Raw genomic sequence first — 19,678 nt, 5'->3', positions numbered from 1 at the left:
TTGTGTGTAGAGTAGTGTGAGTGTGTATTATATATATGTAGCTAAAGGTATATATATATATATATATATATATATATATATATATATATATATATATATAGGGTGCGGTTATAGTGAGAACCACACTTATCGTGAGAACATAAGAACCATTAAAATCAATGCATCTACTATATAAATTAATGCATTCGCTATTAAATTTAATGCATCCGAAAATAATAAATTTTTTGCTCCCTTCAGGATTCGAACCCAGGATCTGCATTCATCCACCAAGATGATGCATCCACCGTAGATCTTGATGATCGAATGGTTTAAAATGGTTCTCTGTTCTAATTTTATTTAGTGGTTCTTATTTGAACCTCTCCCTATATATATATATATATATATATATATGGTGTGGTTCTAAAGAGAACTACATTATTTGTGAGAACGCGAGAACCATCAAATCTAATGCATCCACTGTAAAAATTAATGCGTTCGCTGTTAAAATTAATGCACTAAAAAAAATAAAAAAAAATTGCTCCCTTCAGAATTCGAACCCAAGATCTGCATTCATCCAACAATATGATGCATCCACCGTAGATCTTGATGATCGAATGGCTGAAAATGGTTCTCCGTTCTTCTTTTATTTAGTGGTTCTTTCTTGAACCTCTCCCTATATATATATACTTATGGATTTACATGTGTAGTAAAAAGGATTCTAGAAGGATGTGGTGTGGTGGCGTGTTAAATTTTTAAGTTTATATCAAAATTACAAGTGTCCAATATTTTAATCTTCAAACAACCTATATGTGTAAAATCCTCTAATCAACTTAGTTCATTCATACTTTTCGTAGGACACTAGTCTTGAAAGAAAAAGAATAACAAAGTTTAAGGTTATCATGCTTCTTATGCTTCAAATTATGTGTTCATATAGGGTTTGAATTTTGTGAAAGATTTATGTTAGAATCATGATATTTGTGATTTGGTATCAAGAAATTTCAAATAAAGTTAAGGGCTTAACGTACCCTCTTCGGCCAGATTTTTTGTTTGATTTGTTGAACTCGTTTCTTATGGTAAAAATGTGAGAATAGTGATTTTTATTTTTTCTGTGTATAATATAGTGTTTCTAGTGTTCGAATGTTAATTTTTAGATTTTTTCGTGAAGAATTAGTATTTTTCAAAAATGGTGGAAAATTATTGGGAAAACTGTGAAAAATCCCCTGTTTTGGCAGTGACTTTCACTTAATGTTTCGATAAGTGATGAGAAGTAATATATGCAAAGCAGATGAATCGTCTTTATCAGAGGAACGGACCTCACCAGAGGAGCGGATATGTCAGGGAAATCATTCCCGATCAGAGAAATGGCTCTTGCCAGAGAAGCCGTTTATGCCAGAGAAGTCACGTATGCCAGAGAAGTCGCTGAAGAGCGGAGGAATCGCCCGCCTGGGGGGCAAAATTACCACTATGCCCTTGACCACGCGGGAAGCATGCTTCGAAGGCGAAATTACTATTTTACCCCTAGCATGTAATCTATAAATAGTCACACATTACACACTCTGTAAGGGGACACTTTCAATACTTTTACTACTGCAATTATATTCTCTCGTGCTCTCAGCAATTTAGCAAGCTCCTTTCACTTTTCCGATCAATCTCTAGGTAAAATCCATAATTCATCGATAATTCACCAAACAAACGATCACCGTTCATTTATGCTTTACCAATAAGTTTTAAGGGTCCTTTTGATTTGAAAAATGTACTTTTGAGTTATTAAGCTCTGATATTTATGAAAGCAAAATGAATGTTCATGCTTCAATGTTTTACTCTCTATTGGGTGTGTGCTACTAACTGACATAAAGTTGGCTTTGCCAATTAACAATGAGTCAACGATCGTGTTCTGTGCTAGTACTAGCCAGAGTATAGTGCGCACCGAAGTCAGAATTGGGTAGAACTTGACCAGGTTCCTCAGTTCTGATGAAGGGAATCGTATGTGGAAGAAAATTCCTCGACGATCATACAGTTATAAGTTGTACCAATAGTAGAGGCGGTTAAAGAAAGTGAAATTTTGTATGCTTATGATGTATGATTTGTGTTTAAAAGCTTCATATGCATACTATTAAGCATGAAACATTTTATTATACAGTTTCTTTTAAATGTTTTATAAATGGCAATTGCACACTGAGTACAATAGTGCTCAGCCAAATCTTTTTAAAATGTTTGCAGGTTGAGCGGCGGATGTGGAGTGCGGTGCTGAGATGGGGATCATTTTGCTATTGTATATAACTAGTTCCTTTAGTGGAACAACTCTTTTGTGTATCTCCACCCGCTTCTTATTTTGTAAATCATAACGAATCTTGTACACTTTGCTAATGTAAATTAATGTTATCTTGCGCTTTGGGTTCAGACTAGGGGTGTAAATTCGGGTTGCAGGTATCGGGTATCTCCTCACCCACCCTGATATCCGCACGGGTATCGGGTACCCGATACCCGCAAAATCAAGGAAGAGGGTCGGGTGCGGGTATTATTTTCTAAAAAACTGCGGGTATCGGGTACCCTCAGGGTACCCGCGGGTACCCGCATACCCGCATATAATTTTTAATTAAATAAATAATTTTTATAATATTAATTAATTTTTAGGAAATATGAAATAGAAATGATATTTTCAAAATTTTTTCTAATTAATAATTAATTTATTATTTTTTTTGTCATAGGTTTTATGGATAATCGATGAAAAAGAAAGGATATTTTCAAATTTTTTCTAAAATACCAGCGGGTAAAGGGGGTACCCGCACATTGCGGGACTAGAATACCCTTCGGCGGGACAAAAAAACCCGCAAAATTAAAAACAATCAAGAACTTGCGGGAAATGAGGGCACCCTCATACCCGCAGCGGGTATCCGCTGCAGGTATTCGGATACCCGCAACATGTACGCGGGAGGGTGGGGGTTTCGGACGATTTTGTCCCGCGGGTATCCGCATTTTGCGAGTAGTGTACCCGCGGGTACCCGAATTTACACCCCTAGTTCAAACCATTCTCTACTTGATTAAATTCCATTTTCATCCATATTTAGTTATTGAGGTTCTCTTTTAGTCATGCTTTGGCATTTATATTCTTTCTTGAAAGTCGGGGCGTGACACTTTCTCTTCAATTAATAGGTTGTGGGTTTGAGTTACCAAATGGGAAAATGAGAAATTACTGTTGATCTTTTTATTTTTCAAACGAAAAGGGTAAATATTAGTAGAAACTTTTAATGCGTCTTTTTAGCATAAATTGCTCAGATGAGGACAACATTCAACGAAGGTCAGCTCAACTAATAAGATTTTTTTTTCCCTTTCTAGGGTTCGAGTTGTCATTAACGGGAAATAAGCAACCGTTATTAATCGTTTTGTAAAAAGGAAAAAAGAGGAAGAAGCCTTACCTAAGAGGAAAGTAATGAACAATAGAGTAATAGAATTGATCAGTTATGAAGAGACTTAGGAAGTTTAGATCAACAAGCCCGTCTAGCTCAGTTGGTAGAGCGCAAGGCTCTTAACCTTGTGGTCGTGGGTTCGAGCCCCACGGTGGGCGCCTATTAATTACTCCGAGTAATTTTTAGAAAGTGGCCTACAATTGTTGACCAAATTAGTGAGTAACTTTGACATTTTTAGAAAGTGGCCTACAATTGTTGACCAAATTAGTGAGTAATTGTTGACTTAATTAAAGTAAACTTTTGCCATTTTTAGAAAGTAGCCACTTTTAATGGGACACCCAAAAAGGAAATGTGGCCACTTTTATTGGGACGGAGGGAGTATTGTTTTTATTTTTTGCTTAATGAATTCCGTTCATTTTAACGCGCCACTAACCTGTAATCATAACTCAATAATTTTAAGGGAGCCATTTATTTTTATTTTTATTTGTTAGTAGTAAGATAACTGATTAATTTTTAGGGAGCCATTCATTTCATTTGTTAGTAGTAAGATATGACTTTTTTTTCATCTTAATATTTTTTTACGTGAATTATCGGAGGATGATGTGGTCGTTCACTCTTGCCACATAAGACAAAAGAACATAATACGTTTTATATTACTCCATTAAAATAGCAATAAAAAAAACACTTAAATCATTAAACACAAGGCAGAAAAAATAATCATATTTAGACTATACACGTAAGTCAAGATTTGATTGTAGGAGCAGCAGATATCCTAACTAAAGGATAATTTGACACAAAATGGTACAATGGCAGCCATACGTATTATAGAAAAACAAGAAACAATGAAAAAGAAGGTAAGGTATATATGATCTACATTTAAAAAATTAGTGTAACCTGGTGAGCAGAATAAGTTCAGTTGGTTTGGATGACTTCCTCTCTAATATCCTTCAAATGTACATCTTCCTCCTCCCCCTCTTCGTCTTCCTTCTTCTCCTTCTCGAGTACCTCCTTGTATGTGCATCCTAGCGTCTGGTTGAACGGATGGCTCTCGTCTTGTGAGCAATCGGAGACTGGAGACGAGTTTGCAGACTGGTAGGAAGAGTACATTGGTGAATCCCCTGCACACAGCGGCTCCTCCAGCGCCTTTATTCTGCTCTTCCATGAATGCAGCCTCTTCACTGACAAATGAATCACCTCTGTAGGCACGCCCTTCACCACTTCGCCCCCGTTGGTGTTCTCCCTCTCTTCAAACTGCACGGATTTGGGAGCTCTCGCTGCATCGGCGTAGGAATAGGGCTTCTCGAACTGCACCAATTTCGTGTGCTCCTTGGCGTTGGATTTGTCCTGCGATTTGCAGTTGACGTCGATCGTGATCTCCTTCTCCCTCGCGCTCTTAGATCCGACGTTGACGAGAATCGAGAGGAGAAAGCTGAGCCATGAGATGAGATGAACGATCACCCAATCCAGCAGGGGGAACTTATGGATGACGTTGGGGAACTTCCTCACCGCGTCGTCGAGGCGTTCCGGCAGAGCTTCGGCGTGGCGGACGAGGCCGTCGATCCCGTCGAAGAGGGGCGCCGATCGGGGGAAGATCGCCTCGATTTTGCATTCGATTAAGAGGATTTGATCGTCGATCACGATTAGCAGACCTAAACATCTGTGCAGCGTGCTATGTACAAAGGAGGGGCAGAAGTTGTTGAAAATCGAGATCGACCTCTTCGCCACCGATCCCAGCGGCGCGTCCAGATCCTGCGCCTTGGCGGTGGCTTTGCGCGCGATGGCTAGACACGAAGAGCCGCACGTGTGCAGCGGACGGCGTCGCGGCGATTTTCTGGCGGTGGCTCCGTGAGAAATCCATGGCTGCAGAGCAATGTTTGTATATGATGATGATGAATCGACCGAAAACAAGCAAACAATGAAGCTGTAAGTAAAATGAGAGATGAAGATGATACCGAAGTTAGAGAGGAAGCGACGGAGCATAGAATGTTTGCAGGAAGCTTCCATATGAGATTAAGAACCCCCATTTTTGAAAATAGGAAAAAGGGAAAAAGGTGGTATGCTGAATAATCATATAAAGCTGCAATTGTAAAATTCGTTAATTCAGGATGCTATATGGTTCTCATTCATCGTCTCCGTTTTGTTTGTTGGTGTCTGTTATAACTGAAACCATCATTATTTTTCTAGACTTTATTTTTTCAAAATTATTTAATACGTTACTACTACTCTGATAGTAAGATACAATAATCGCCTCAACCATACTGTGAATACAATTTTCATTTGGAAGAGAAAATTATCTAAATATCCCAAACTATTTGATTCTATCTTACAATGTCATGTAGTGTATCCATAACATTCGTTTTCCATTTCAATTTAATAGGTCACATTTTTTTATTTGGACATCTCATTTTAATAGATATTTTCTAAAATGAAAAGTCAATACAACATAAATATTCAAACATAACTCATTATTTACACCATATGTTGTGGCCTACACATAATTATCTCTCTTTTCATTTAAAAAAAAAATCTTCATTTCTCTCTTATTTTTTGAACAAATATATTTTCAAAAAAAGTTAATTTCTTTCATGAAATAAGTTCCTCTTTGGGGACGTCACGTGTTTTAAGGAAAAGTGGTAAAGTGTATTGATAGTGGAGAAAAATATGTTATAATTAGTATTGAGAGTGGTGAAAAGGTGAAAAAGTGTTATAATTAGTATTGAGAGTGGTGATAAAGTGAAAAGTAAGAATAAATAAAGTATTATTAGTGATGAGGTAGTTGTCTAAAAATGAAAAGAAAGAAAGAGAAACTTATTTGGGGGACGTCCCAAAAAAAAAATAGGAACTTATTTCAGGGACGGATGGAGTATTAAATTGAGACAGAGGAAATATCTATTATTGAATTTTTAAATACTCTTTGGTAAAGGAGGTTTTCGATCGACACATATTATAAAGCATGAAGAAAAATATATTACTAACTCGTAATAGGATCTCTGGTCTCTCTTTAACCTGATTTGAAAGAAACTTTGCCGAAGATAAGTTTCTTCGATGATTTATAGTGATATTCTAATAGGGCTTCTTCGTTTATCTGTGATATTGTGAGATATGGTTTAAATATTTGAATAAAGGGAAGGGGAATTTTGATTCTTAATGATAAGAAATTTGAAATGCAATAAAAGCTAAGAAGAAAACTTGGAATTTTAGATCTTGTAGTGAACACGATAGAGTTTTCGCTAAGTATTATGAATGTATCTTACAAAGACGATTTCCAACTTATTTATAGCCTATTACAAATAGGGGTTGATGAGGATGGTATTTGGCTTTCACTCAGAGCTGAGGATTGCGACCCAAATACCTAATCCTGCGAAACTAACCAAGGGCCCGTAATCACCAGCGGAGCAGAGATTACGTGAAGTTTAATCGAATGGATTCAGAGTTGTCAAGGAAGAGGAGACACGGCCAAACAAGAGGTGTAGTCTTCATTCCTGAAGTACCACGAAGACGGGCATACATTTATCAATGTAATTGCAGATCGAAGAAGAGAACATGTCATTGTCGGAAGTGTCTATGCTGAACAGTGTGCACATGCACACTGTCGTTGAGATTGTGACACGTATCCCCCCATTCAAAACCACCGGCTTCACTTTTAAGTACCCTAGATCGGTCTAGCTTTAATGAATACCACCGGTTCGCCTATTTCTTGTATTTCATTTTACCAGCTGTATATTTAGAAAATTGAGCCCAACTTATATGTAGACACGTCAACCTGTGTGTTTTATTGTTTTGTACGTTTTTCATAATTTAGTTTGTACACGTTATATGTTGTTTTTTGGATGAATCATGAAACATATGAATTAGGGAAATAATCAAATTTTAATTGAATTTGTAATTTACGTATTCATACTCTGGTGATAATTAAGGAAGGGACAACTCATTCAATCTTATATCTTTCCTTAATATTAAATATTTTATTTCTTTAAATATCTTCATTAATTTATACAAATGTTAGTCTTTAGTTATCAGTATATCAACATATCTAAAATAATTTTTTTGCTAAAAAAAGTATAATTTCAAAGTTTAATAGGGGTGGGCTAGGAATAAAAATACATTTTTTTGTATAAAATAAAAACGCATTAAAATGTATGAATTTTATGTTGAACACGTATGAATTCACTGCATAAAGGTATGAATTGCGAAAAATAAATTTTTCGCTACCTTTGGGATTCGAACTCATGACCTGAATTCATCCAACAAGGTGATGAATTAACTGTAGATCTTGATGATCTAAGGGCTAAAAATGGTTCCTATTTTATACAAAAAATGTGTTTTTATTCTAGCCCTCCCCTATATATATAATAACTATTAAATTCAATTGTTAACATTTTTCCTTCAAATATAAATAAATTGATTCCATTGTTCAAAAGAGTATACGGTTGAATAAAATTTAGTCCTTAATTTCTATCTTCTGATGCACTACTCGCTAATATTCATTTATGAAGATGACGGATTGTAAATTCTCATTCATTCCAATTATTCCATTATAATTTTCCTCAATTCTAATTCATTCTTATTTTTTTCTAAATTTTTATCAATTTTCATATCTAAAAATCATTAAATATCTAAAAATTATGATATATTAAAAACTATTAAATATCTAAAAATCATTATATTAATATTTCAACGAAATAAATTCTATCCTATGTGACGTCGTATAATCAATTAATTTTAATTTTCCTCAATTCTCATTCATTCTTTTTCTTTTTCTAAATTTTAATCAGTTTTCATATACAAAAACCATTAAATATCTAAAACTCATTATATTAATATTCCACAAATTAAGAAAAAAATCCATAACATAATTAATAATGCATTTGATACAGAAATGTTTAAGAATAAAGCTATCTTGGTTCCCACTAATTAATGAGATGATTGATACCATAAATGATAGTAAATTGATGGCTAACATATAACGTGTGCAGTACACTTGTGTAACCGTGTGTACATTAAAATCATATATTTTTTTAATATTTGTTTAATTAGATTTGAAATATACCATCACTATTATGGTTTATTAGTTTCCCTAAATACATATTGACTCAATATTCAGTAAAATGATTGCTATAGTGTTATCTATGGATCAAATTACACCAATTGAGTGAAAAACATAGTTGTACTTAGTAGTAAACACTACTTAATAGTTCAACCTACTAAAGAGTAATCAAGTTATGTGATGAATAACAAATGACTATTAGTTAAAAATCATTCATTACAATAAGGTTATCACATATTTTCATCAAAATCCATAAGACAAATGCTACAAAATTGTCAAAACATCAAATCAATGGTCATTCCCTAACAAGTCACGGTTAGGGTTCACGGTTAGGGTTTAGGGCACACGGTCAGGTATTTCTGCCACGGTCATATAAAAATCGTGCACGATTACACGGTCTATTATAACTTGTAAAGATCTATAATATCGTGTATATGAAAATAAGGTGAAGCGTGCAGCCGTGAAGCGTGCAACCGTGCAGCTGTGTTTTTTATTTACATATTTTTTGTGTTTAATCTTTTGTTCTCATTTTACATGATTTTTATGTAACAATAATTTTTGCTATATACAAGCATTCGTGTAGCGTGTAGAAAATGTTAAATATTACTATGATATATCATAGTTGAAAATGCATGTTAAATATTATGATATATGAGCATTCGTGTAGCGTGTAGCGTGCATTCCTTAATATTAAGGAAAGATATAAAAATTGCTGATCTTTAATTGCATTCGTGTAGCGTGTAGTTGTCCCTTCCTTAATTATTAATTTGTTAATCTTTAATTGCATTAAAAATTATTGTTATATTATTAAAATAAGATTTTATTAAAAAGAAAAAGAAAAAGAAAAAGAAAAAGAAACTAAGAACCCTTGAGAGCACAAAAGAGCAAACTAAGGGTCGAGCCTCGTTAAAACCCATTTAAGGCAAACCCGAGAGGGAAAATCCTTAAATGGGAAAAAATTATTGTTATATAAAAATCATGTAAATAAAAAAACACAAAATTAATTTATATATATATATATATATATATTTATATATAGATATATATAGGGGAGGGCTAAAATAAATACACAATTAAGATATAAAATAAGAATTATTTTCAGCCCTTAGATTATCAAGATCTACGGTTGATTCATCATCATGTTGGATGAATTCATGGTCCTGAGTTCAAATCCTAAAGGTAGCAAAAAATTATTTTTCACGATTCATACCTTTATACAGCGAATTCATACGTGTTCTACATAAAATTCATACATTTTTCTTAGTTCTTATTTCTTATTTTAAGAGGCGATCTCACGGTACTATATATATATATATATATATATATATATATATATATATTATATTATATTATATTATAACAAAATAAATCTTATCCTACATGGCGTCGTATAATCAATCCATTCTAATTTTTCTCAATTCTTATTTATTCTTATTCTTTTCAAATCTATAACTAATCTCCATCTCTAATCAAACTCCACCCATTAATTTTTTTAAGAGAAGAGACACCATAAGGATTTTAATTACGTATACATGCTAAGAAAGTACTTGAAAAACTTTTTTAATATTTTATGATATATATTTCCTTTTTTAAGTACATTAATATTATGCTACTACTTATATAGAGAGAGGGAATGAAAATTAGACCAAAATTTTGCTAGTAAATTGATGGCTAACATAACGTGTGTCGTGCACTCGTGTAATCGTGTGTATTTTAAAATCATAATTTTCTTTTTTAATACTTGTTTAATTAGATTTGAAATATATCATCAATATTAGTATGTTTTATTAGTTTCCCTAAATACATATTGACTCAATATTCAGTACGAATGATTGCTATAGTATCATCTATGGATCAAATTGCACCAATTGAGTGAAAAACATAGTTGTACTTAGTAGTAAGCACTACTTAATAGTTCAACCTACTAAAGAATAACCAATTTATGTGATGAATAACAAATGACTATTAGTTAAAAATCATTCATTACAATAAGGTTATCATATATTTTCATCAAAATTCATAAGGCAAATGCTATAAAATTGTCAAAACATCAAATCAATGGTCATTCCCTAACAAGTCACGGTTAGGGTTCACGGTTAGGGTTTAGGGCACACGGTCAGATATTTCTGCCACGGTCATATAAAAAACGTGCACGATTACACGGTCTATTATAACTTATAAAGAGCAATAATATCATGTATATGAAAATAGGGTGAAGTGTGCAGCCGTGTATATTGTTACAATTGAATGTGGGGTGAAGCGTGCGGCGATTGTGGGGTGAATCGGAGGTCGCCGGGAATTGAAGAGAGAACCGATGGAGGTTGATGACTTATTGGTAGATCTAGTCCAGGCGGCGCGGCCGCCAATAATTCTGAGCAACATTGACCGGAGTTGAGAATCCAGACGGAGACGCCAACAACGTCGCCGCCACGTGTAGCGGCGTCGTCTGGCCGTGGTTGCGGCGGGTTGCCTCTGCGGCGTCGTCTGGCTGTGGTTCCTCCTTCTCTATTTGAATTCGAAAATTAGCTTCCAATTTCAAAGATTGATGAAATCGAAAATTGGCTTCCAATTTCAAAGATAGGTGAATTCGATTGTTGATTTTGCTGGTAGTTGGTGGGATTTGAAGGTTTCTCGAATTGGGGAAGGAAGATGTCACGACCGGCCTTAACTAAGGATAACTAATCCGGGAAATCGTGACTAGGGAAGGGATTTAAGAAGCGGGGTTAGAAAGGGCACATTTGACTCATTCATAACTCGATTATAGACATTGATATCTAGCATTAATTCTTGAAATAAAATTTAAGACATTGAAGGATTGACGCATATAATTATAAATGATACTCGATGAACCCGAGTAAGCATTAGATATTTCTTTGAAGAGTAATTGGCATAGTTATAGACTTGACTAAAACATAATCAGTGTTTGCAGCGGAAGACATAACTGAGATACATGTATGCAGACATATATCCTTTCTGAGCCTAATTTTAGTTCGACAAAAGCTCCACTCAGCAACACTTCATCGTCCATCACAGCTCAACCTGCGCATTTAGAAACATATGCAGGGCTAAGTACAAAAGTACTTAGTGGGCCATTGCCAAAACTAATACATATAAGCTTAACATTTTATATACAAACCATAGCATCTGTAAGACATAGCAGCCTTCTTTCAAATCCTGTACTTAAATAACATATTCATAATCATAGATAGCGTGTATGCATTTTATCATTAATAATCATGTCAGAAAGCATCGTGTCGTGAGGAAGGCCTTCCTCAACAAACACAGGCATCGTGCCGTGAGGGAGGCCTCCCTCAACGGACACGGCATCGTACTGTTGAGGGAGGCCTCCCCCAACAGACGCTAGCATCGTACCGTTGAGGGAGGCCTCCCTCAACGGACGTTTGACCGGCCAACCCTCTCATTGACTCACGGTCGCGTTGTGTACATAAATTCTAGCAGAAGAGCTATCCGCTCAGGATTCAAACTCATTAGCATCATCACATGGGCATCAATAACAAACATAAAGCATTCACGTATAACAAAGCATAAATAACTTAAGCGTATCAACTCGTAACTCATTAAAGCGTAATAAAGCGTACATCACTTTAGCGTAACAAAGCGTAAATTAATAAAGCGTAAAGTATTTAGGCGCAAATAAGCATAAATAGCAAAGTGTAAATTATTTAAACGAAATAAAGTATAAATCATTTAAAAATCTAATTTGCATTTTTGAAGCATAAAAACTTTGATAGTTCTCCCATAGCATTTTATTTTGCGCGTAAGAAATGCCCACCTGATAGCAAAGATTTGTTAAGGTGTTGCGACTCCTTGAGTAGCTCTCATTCTCACGCTTGACCTTGAATGTTTGTTCTTTTGGCTGTCTGTGCTTTCTGAGTCTGCCAGAAGCTGAATCAAAATTCTTTTCCTTTGAGAGTTGGTACACGAAGGAAGATATGAAGGAGAATTTGTTGACTGAAATAGAAGAAAGGGTTGTTGGCTAATAGTATAAAGTGTGGAGTTGGTGCTGATACTTGAGTGTTTGACAAGATGAAGCATGCGTAGGTTATAGATGAATGACCCTTAGCAGCATGGCTTTGAGCTGAAAAGGGGCTGCAGAGTTGAAGAAAATGAGTTGATGTTTGTACTTGCATACTTTCTATTGCTGATTTTGGGCTTTGCGTGTATGTAGCAGATAGAGTAGGAATTGATATAAAGTGTAGGAAAGTTGTGAGGTGACAATTAAAATCCCTCCGTCTCGTATCATTTGCGCGTTTGTGATACTAATTCCGAGTTTTGCTAATTGATCGCGTGTTCTCGTAAAATAAATCTAAATTAAATCCGTAGATTTAATTTGATTCACAAGCCAAAATAAAACCACTACTTAAGTAATCATAGTAAATAAAAAAAACAATACTTTTATTAAAAAGAATAAATAACATGACTTTGTTAAGTCAGTTATAAATTAAAATTATAAATTATTGATTGGCTCAATAATTCATAATGAGGTTTTTCTCATGCGAAGTTAGTATGTACAATCGAATCAAAAACTCTGTATCTCGCATAAACATCTAACTCAAAATCTTGAGTTGAATTATCTAATAATAATCACTGGATTATCATAGCTAAAGATGCAATGATATAATTATTGCAATAGTGGTCTTTACTTAATAAATAAAAATAGCGGGTTGCTACAGACGACCGGCGGTCATGGAGGGAAGAAAAACCGACGACTGTTGTTGGTGGAGGAAGACCGGCGACGACGATCGTGGGAGAAGGAAGACCGACGACGGAGGGATCTAGCTCTGGTCGTGGTAGAGATTGGTGGTGGGGCGGGTGGGGGGAGAAGACAGAGGTAGACGATGGGTTTTCTAGTTCAGGTGGTGGTAGGGATGGAGGAGGGAGGAGACGGGCTTGGGGTTTAATTTTTTTTTTTCAGATTTAATTACTTTAAATTTTATATTAAAAAATAATGTAATTAAAAATCATGTAAATAAAAAACACAAAATTAAACACAAAAAATATGAAAATGAGAACAAAGAAATAAAATAAAAAAACGTGGATGTGGGGATAATGGAAATCAGTTTTTTTTTAATTATTAATTATAGTATCAATTTAAATACTAACATTTTTTTTAAAATTTATTTGTTATGATTTATTCATCAAATTAAAGATCATGTTATAATCTTTAATTTAAGATGCATATTAAATATTTTCTATGAATTAAATTTATTATCTTTTTAATAGTCTTAAAATAGAATAAATGAGATGAGACAGAATTTTAGCACCAAAAAAAAATTGTTTTAAAAATTGTGTTATAGTTAAACACGCCAAAATATAATACTCCCTCCGTCCACAAAATGAGTACCCATTTGTGGACGGCACGGATTTTAAGAAATGTATGGAGTGTAGTGTGAATAGTTTAAGGGTCCCACTTTTTGAATGTATTAATTAAAGAGATGTGTGGGGTACACTTGCCAAAAAGGGAAATGAGTACTCATTTCGTGGACGGACGAAAAAAGAAATATGGGTACTCATTTCGTGGACGGAGGGAGTATTAAAAATTGTTTTAAAAATTGTGTTATATTGAACTCAATATTAATATAGTGAAACACGCCAAAATATAATACTCCTTCCGTCCACCAATTCAAGGCCTACTTGCTTTTTTGGTCCGTCCACAAAAACAAGGCCTACCTATTTTTGGTAAGTTTTTATTCATTATTTAATCAAAAAAGTCAAAGATTCTTTACAAAAAAGTGGGATCATTTCTCCACTCAACTAATAAAAATTCACATTTTTCTTAAAAAGTGGGACCCTTTCTCCACTCAACTAATAAAAATACATTTTTTCTTAAAACCCGTGTTTTTTCATATAGACCTTTAATTGATGGACGGAGGGAGTATTACATAAAGAATCCTTTCAGAAATAGAACACATTACAAAAAATTAGAACTAATACCAATTACACATTTTGAGAAAGTTAAAAACGGAGGCAGCGGAAATTTCGAGACATATATACAAAAAAAGTTAAAAACAATTTTGAATTATGAGGGTCAAATCAAATACAGGAGACATAAGAGCCGGCGGTATTTTTACATAAAAAACCGGTCTGAGTTTCTAAAAAGAAAAGCTGAGTGGTTTTTGCTCAATAACTACGTGTCACAATCTCAACGACAGCGTGCATGTGCACACTGTTCAGCATAGACACTTCCGTCATTGTCGGAGCGAGTGGAAGATACTCCGAGGAGAAGAACACTGACAGAGCAAAGCAGATCTGAAGATGAAGACAAAAAGACCTTATCTAGCTGAAAAATGAGTGCACCTAGGAGGGGTTGTTGTAATTATTTTGTAGGTGGTCCCTCCAACGCTTTGCAATTGAAGGAACGGCGGAAAGTCTGATTGTCAGCCCATATGAAGTATACCAAAGAGAGAAAATACGGAGATACCCATGGTTGAAAGGAAGGAGGGCCTCCAGAGATGAAAATGCCCTCCCCTCAGAGCTGAATTTACTATTATGCCCTTGATTGTAACAATTTATAAAAGTTTGTGGGTTTAAAATTTTGATGTGACACTGTTAAAGCTACTTTTTTGTGGGTCTATTGTTGCTACCACTCCTACAATACTAGGCTCTCTACAATTTGATGTTAGTATCCTTTTTATTTTTAATCTTGAATTGCTTATAATTTTACTATACACGATTATAATATTTATATTTATTGATTGTAACGAATTTATTGTACAAATATTATTAAATTGGAATTTTATTAAAAGAAAAGAAAAGAGAAAACCTAGAAAAAACCCTTGAAAGCACAAGAGAGCAGACTAAGGGCCGAGCCTCATTAAAACCTCCTTAAGTAAAACCCAACAAGGGAAACCTTAAAGAGGAAAAAGAGTACTCGTCTAAAAGACCTAGCGTTCGTAAGCGGAGTTAGGATTATTTCAGAAGTTCCGGCCTCACCATCACCCCTAAATAATCCCGGCTCACAAGCGCAGAAAAAACAAACAACGGCAAAAGCAGGAAAACAAGAATCAGCACCAAGAAGTGCAAAGCAAGACCAACAAAAAAAGGACGTAACCAAAGCCAAGCAAAAAACCAAGAGAAGTCCAGCCAACCCAAAAGCCCATCCTCTACTCGATCGGAGACGTCATCATAGAGAATAAGGCGAATGCAAACACTGTCAATAAAAAAGGCAAACTGAAAAATACGCTCAGAAAATAGCCGGATCCAACGCATCACCGACCAAAGCTCGTTGTCCGAAAAACTTTTCCGCCGATGAAGAGAGAAATCCTCCATCGCGGAGCAACCAACAGGGCAAAACCGAGTCAGCCTCAATCCCGAGCGCACCCGAAGACTGATAAAAAACTGAATGGTCACCCCAAACCACCACACCTCACGAACACAAAACAGACGCATACTCCCGAGCGGCGCCTTCCAAGTGTTCGAAGAAAGAGCCAAATGGCCACACCTTAAACCGCTGTAGGTGCGCCAACTATTGGAACGACAAAACACAGCAGCAAAAGTGCGTTCAGCTGAACAGCAGAAAAAATGCAGGCAAGAACTCAAATTCCAATCCCAAGAAAAGGAGACTTCAAGGAGGCTAAAGCAGGAGGCGAAGAAGACCAGAGAAACACAGCCAAGAAGAGAATCATTATGCTCAGAAAAGAGCCGGATCCAACGCATCACCGACCTAAGCTCGTTGTCCGAATAAAGATCCCGCCGATGAAGAGAATCATCCATCGCGGGCCAACCAGCAGGGCAAACACGAACCAGCCTCAATCCCGAGCGCACCCGAGGACTGATAAAAAACTGAGCAGTCGCCCCAAACCACCACATCCAGAACGAACACCTACTGAAGAGCAACACATATAACGTGTTCGAAGAAAGACTAGAGGAACGATTCCAGACAGAAGAAGAATTCAAGCCACGGCACGCGCACCAACTGTTAGAGACCGAGTGCCAAGCTTGATCAATCCAAAAAGGATCCAGCCAAAACCACCAATTCCAATCCAAAGGGATTGAAACATTAAGTAGGCTAATGCTTAATACGAAGGTGACTATGAGTAGACATATCTCGACGAACCGCATCTTTAATAGCATCAATTTCGTAAGGCCACCATCCTTCCTCCCGGCTGTTATTAGCCATAATATCAGTAGCGCTGTTACCCTCACGGAAGATATGAGAAACTTGCAACTGAAAGTCATGAAGGAGACGAAGAACCTCGCGCCAAACATCAATATATTTCCAAGGAACATTACTGGAACGACAAGCAAGAATTTGAACAATATAAGTGGAATCCGTCTCCACCCAGAGATGTAACCAACCTCTTCGATAGGCAATTTGAATGGCATGAATAACAGTGAGGAGTTCTGCCTCAAACGCGTAGCCGATATTCCCTTTAACATGAAAGCAGCCACGAACCCAAGCCCATTTATCGCGAAAGACACCGCCCGTAGAGATCTTACCAGGAGCCCCAAGAGCAGAGCCATCAGTATTAACTTTTATCCAATGAGCGCCAGGCGGCCACTAATGAACATTAATAATATCCGGCGGAGGCGCGGTCCTAGAGGAAATACCAATAGCACGGATAATAGTGTAGTCAGTCCAGTTATTATTGATATGTCCCATATGAGAAAAATTGGCCTCAATCTCAAGAAAAGCCACCCGAACAGTATGAAGAATTTGTTACCCCCGCCATTCCATATCCTCAAAGATGCAATTATTACGGGCGGTCCAAAGAGCCCAAATGAGGGTTATGATACCAGCTTTCCAATAAGCACCGACTTGGGTGCTGAGCTTCCGATTCCACGAATCCACGAGCATACTATGAACATCCAGGAAGTTAAGCGCCTGCTCATACCGAAACCAAGTGAAGAACTCCTTCCAAACTTGCGCCACCTTGTCACAGCTCCAAAGAATGTGATCTGCCGTTTCATAATGATTATAACAAAAGACACAAAAATTGGGCATGATCAAACCTTGGCGAATCAGTCTATCATAAGTAGGCAGCCTATTATGAATAATCCGCCAGCAAATCAAGGAGCGACGCGTAGGAATATACCGCTCCCAAATCCACTTACCCCAATTCACTTTAGGATGTTTATTGCCAAGATAAGAGAAGGCAAGCTTTGCAGTGATCTCCCCATGCAAGGCTGGCTTCCAAAATCTTGTGTCAGCGTCATCCCCAATAGGCGTGAGCAATATGTCGCAAACAATTTCTGGAAAATTGTTGACAAAATCTTGAGTAAAGTGCCATATGCCCTCAAAGAAGTAGTCCGCAACAGACTGGGAGAAAAGTAAATAAGGGGGAGCACCGCACTTGGCAGCTATAGAATAGCCCATCCAGTCATCAAGCCAGAAATTAGTGAGGTGACCAGAGCCAACATGATTATAAGTGTTATCAACAATGTCCTCAATCTCCTCACGAACACCAAGCCACACCGAAGAGGAGGCTGTACGAGTGCGGATTCTACTATGAGCCGTAAGATAACGCGTGTGCATCAAATCATAGCCAAATTCCACTCCTTTTATAATCTTCCAAGCTAATTTCATAAGAAAACTTCTATTCGAAATACCAAAAGGACGAACTCCAAGCCCTCATTCATCCCAAGAAGCGCTGACCCTATCCCAGCTGACAGTGCAGGTCGCCGCTTTTTGAATGTTGCCCGTCCACAGAAAATTACGACACTTCCTGTCCAACTCTTTAAGAAGCGCACGAGGCCAACGGTAAACCATCATAGAGTGAGTTAGCAAACTCTGGATGACAGATTTGATAAGGCAGAGACGACCAGCCATAGAAAGGTGAGCTCCTTTCCATCGAGAGAATTTATTAATGATGCGATCATGAATAGCTCTCAGATGATTGGCCCGAGCACGACCGAAAAAAATAGGCACCCCCAAATAGACAAACGGAAAGGTGCCCCGAGCGAACTGGAGAATCCCTCTGATGGCGCACTGTTCATGAGCGGGAATTTTGTCCACGAAGTAGACACTGGATTTCTCCATGCTGCAAATCTGACCAGAAATATCCCCATAATAAGTCATAATTTTCTTAATAGTTTGAGCATTGGCAGTCGAAGCCTGACAAAAGAGTAAGATGGCATCCGCATATAATAAGTGAGTAGGAAAGGGCCGATTTAAAGCCATTCTCATAGGCGTAAGGTGTCCAGACTCCACACAATTATAAAACAGTTTACTGAGCGCATCCTCAGCAATACCAAACAAGATGGGCGAGAGAGGGTCGCCTTGCCTGACTCCGCGCGAACAGGAAAAATAACCCCAAGTACGGCCATTGCAAAGAATAGATATGCGAGCAGAGTTAAGAATCACCTCAATCCACTGGATAAACCGTGCATTATAACCAAGGACCCGGAGCACATTAAGAATGAAATCCCACCGAAGAGTATCAAAAGCCTTTGTAATATCAATCTTGCACGCCATGTTACGGCCACCATGCGAACGTTTCATGCAATTAACACCCTCTGAGCCCAACATAATACAATCATGTATTGACCGTCTTTTGATAAAACCAAACTGATTGGGAGTGACAGTATCAGCAGCAATCGCGCTCAAGCGAGTAGCCAAGACTTTGGAAATAATCTTGAAGAAGAAATTAGACATAACAATAGGTCTAAGATCTTTAACAGTGGAGATCGTATCCTTCTTCGGAATGAGAACCAAGGTGTTAGCATTACAACCTGAAGGAAGATATCACTTCTCAAAGAAAGCACGCACAGCTTTAAGCACATCCTTTTTCACAACAGCCCAGCAAACCTGAAAGAACTTTCCAGAGAAGCCATCCGGACCGGGAGAGCTGAGCGCATCCATATCAAAAACGGCAGCCGTAATCTCCTCATCCTCAGGAATACGACATAAGACTCTATTATGAATGTCCGTAACAACCGGGTCAAGAATAGCCTCCACATCAACAATGTCACTCACGGACTGATTTTGAGCAGTAAAAAGCGTGGTGAAAAATTGCACCACATGATCTGCAATAAGAGCTTCATCGTGAACCAAAGCTCCCTCAATCCTAAGGCTTTCAATATTGTGATGACGCCGTTTGTAGCGGAGCATCGTGTGAAAGAAAGAAGTATTTCTATCACCATCTTGCAACCACTTCACACGACTTTTCTGTTGGAGCAAGCTGGATTTTTTGGTGAGAGTAACGTTGATTTTAGCTTGCGCCTGCACCTCCCTATTGAACAGGTCATCCGTGTAACCTTCGACCGAAATATGTTGCTGAATGTC

The 19,678-nt window shown here is 37.0% G+C and overlaps 1 protein-coding gene, 1 long non-coding RNA gene and 1 other non-coding gene across 3 annotated transcripts; 1 reads left to right on the top strand and 2 right to left on the bottom strand.

The window, feature by feature from the left end:
• Positions 1-3,471: 3,471 nt before the first annotated feature.
• TRNAK-CUU (transfer RNA lysine (anticodon CUU)) lies at positions 3,472-3,544 on the top strand. Its single transcript has one exon. It is a non-coding gene; the product is annotated as a tRNA-Lys (tRNA).
• A 535-nt stretch (positions 3,545-4,079) lies between these two features.
• LOC130995598 (uncharacterized) lies at positions 4,080-5,525 on the bottom strand. Its single transcript, XM_057920952.1, has 2 exons — positions 5,339-5,525; positions 4,080-5,246 (listed from the first exon to the last, which is right to left on the bottom strand). The coding sequence occupies exons 1-2, from the start codon at positions 5,408-5,410 to the stop codon at positions 4,299-4,301; spliced, it is 1,020 nt and encodes a 339-aa protein (XP_057776935.1). The 5' UTR covers positions 5,411-5,525; the 3' UTR covers positions 4,080-4,298.
• A 5,714-nt stretch (positions 5,526-11,239) lies between these two features.
• Positions 11,240-12,736, bottom strand: LOC130995597 (uncharacterized). The gene is made up of 2 exons (XR_009092214.1): positions 12,227-12,736; positions 11,240-11,472 (listed from the first exon to the last, which is right to left on the bottom strand). It is a non-coding gene; the product is annotated as an uncharacterized LOC130995597 (long non-coding RNA).
• Positions 12,737-19,678: the final 6,942 nt, after the last annotated feature.

This window comes from Salvia miltiorrhiza, chromosome 7 (assembly GCF_028751815.1).
Source record: "Salvia miltiorrhiza cultivar Shanhuang (shh) chromosome 7, IMPLAD_Smil_shh, whole genome shotgun sequence".
In the NCBI taxonomy this organism is placed as follows: domain Eukaryota; kingdom Viridiplantae; phylum Streptophyta; class Magnoliopsida; order Lamiales; family Lamiaceae; genus Salvia; species Salvia miltiorrhiza.
This window is presented reverse-complemented; position numbering and strand designations above follow the sequence as displayed.

Excerpts from the sequence above, each read along its gene's own strand:
- LOC130995598 (XM_057920952.1), bottom strand. The coding sequence starts at position 5,410 with ATGGGGGTTCTTAATCTCATATGGAAGCTTCCTGCAAACATTCTATGC. Across the intron at positions 5,247-5,338 it reads TCGCTTCCTCTCTAACTTCG|CCATGGATTTCTCACGGAGC; the intron begins GTATCATCTTCA and ends ATTGCTCTGCAG.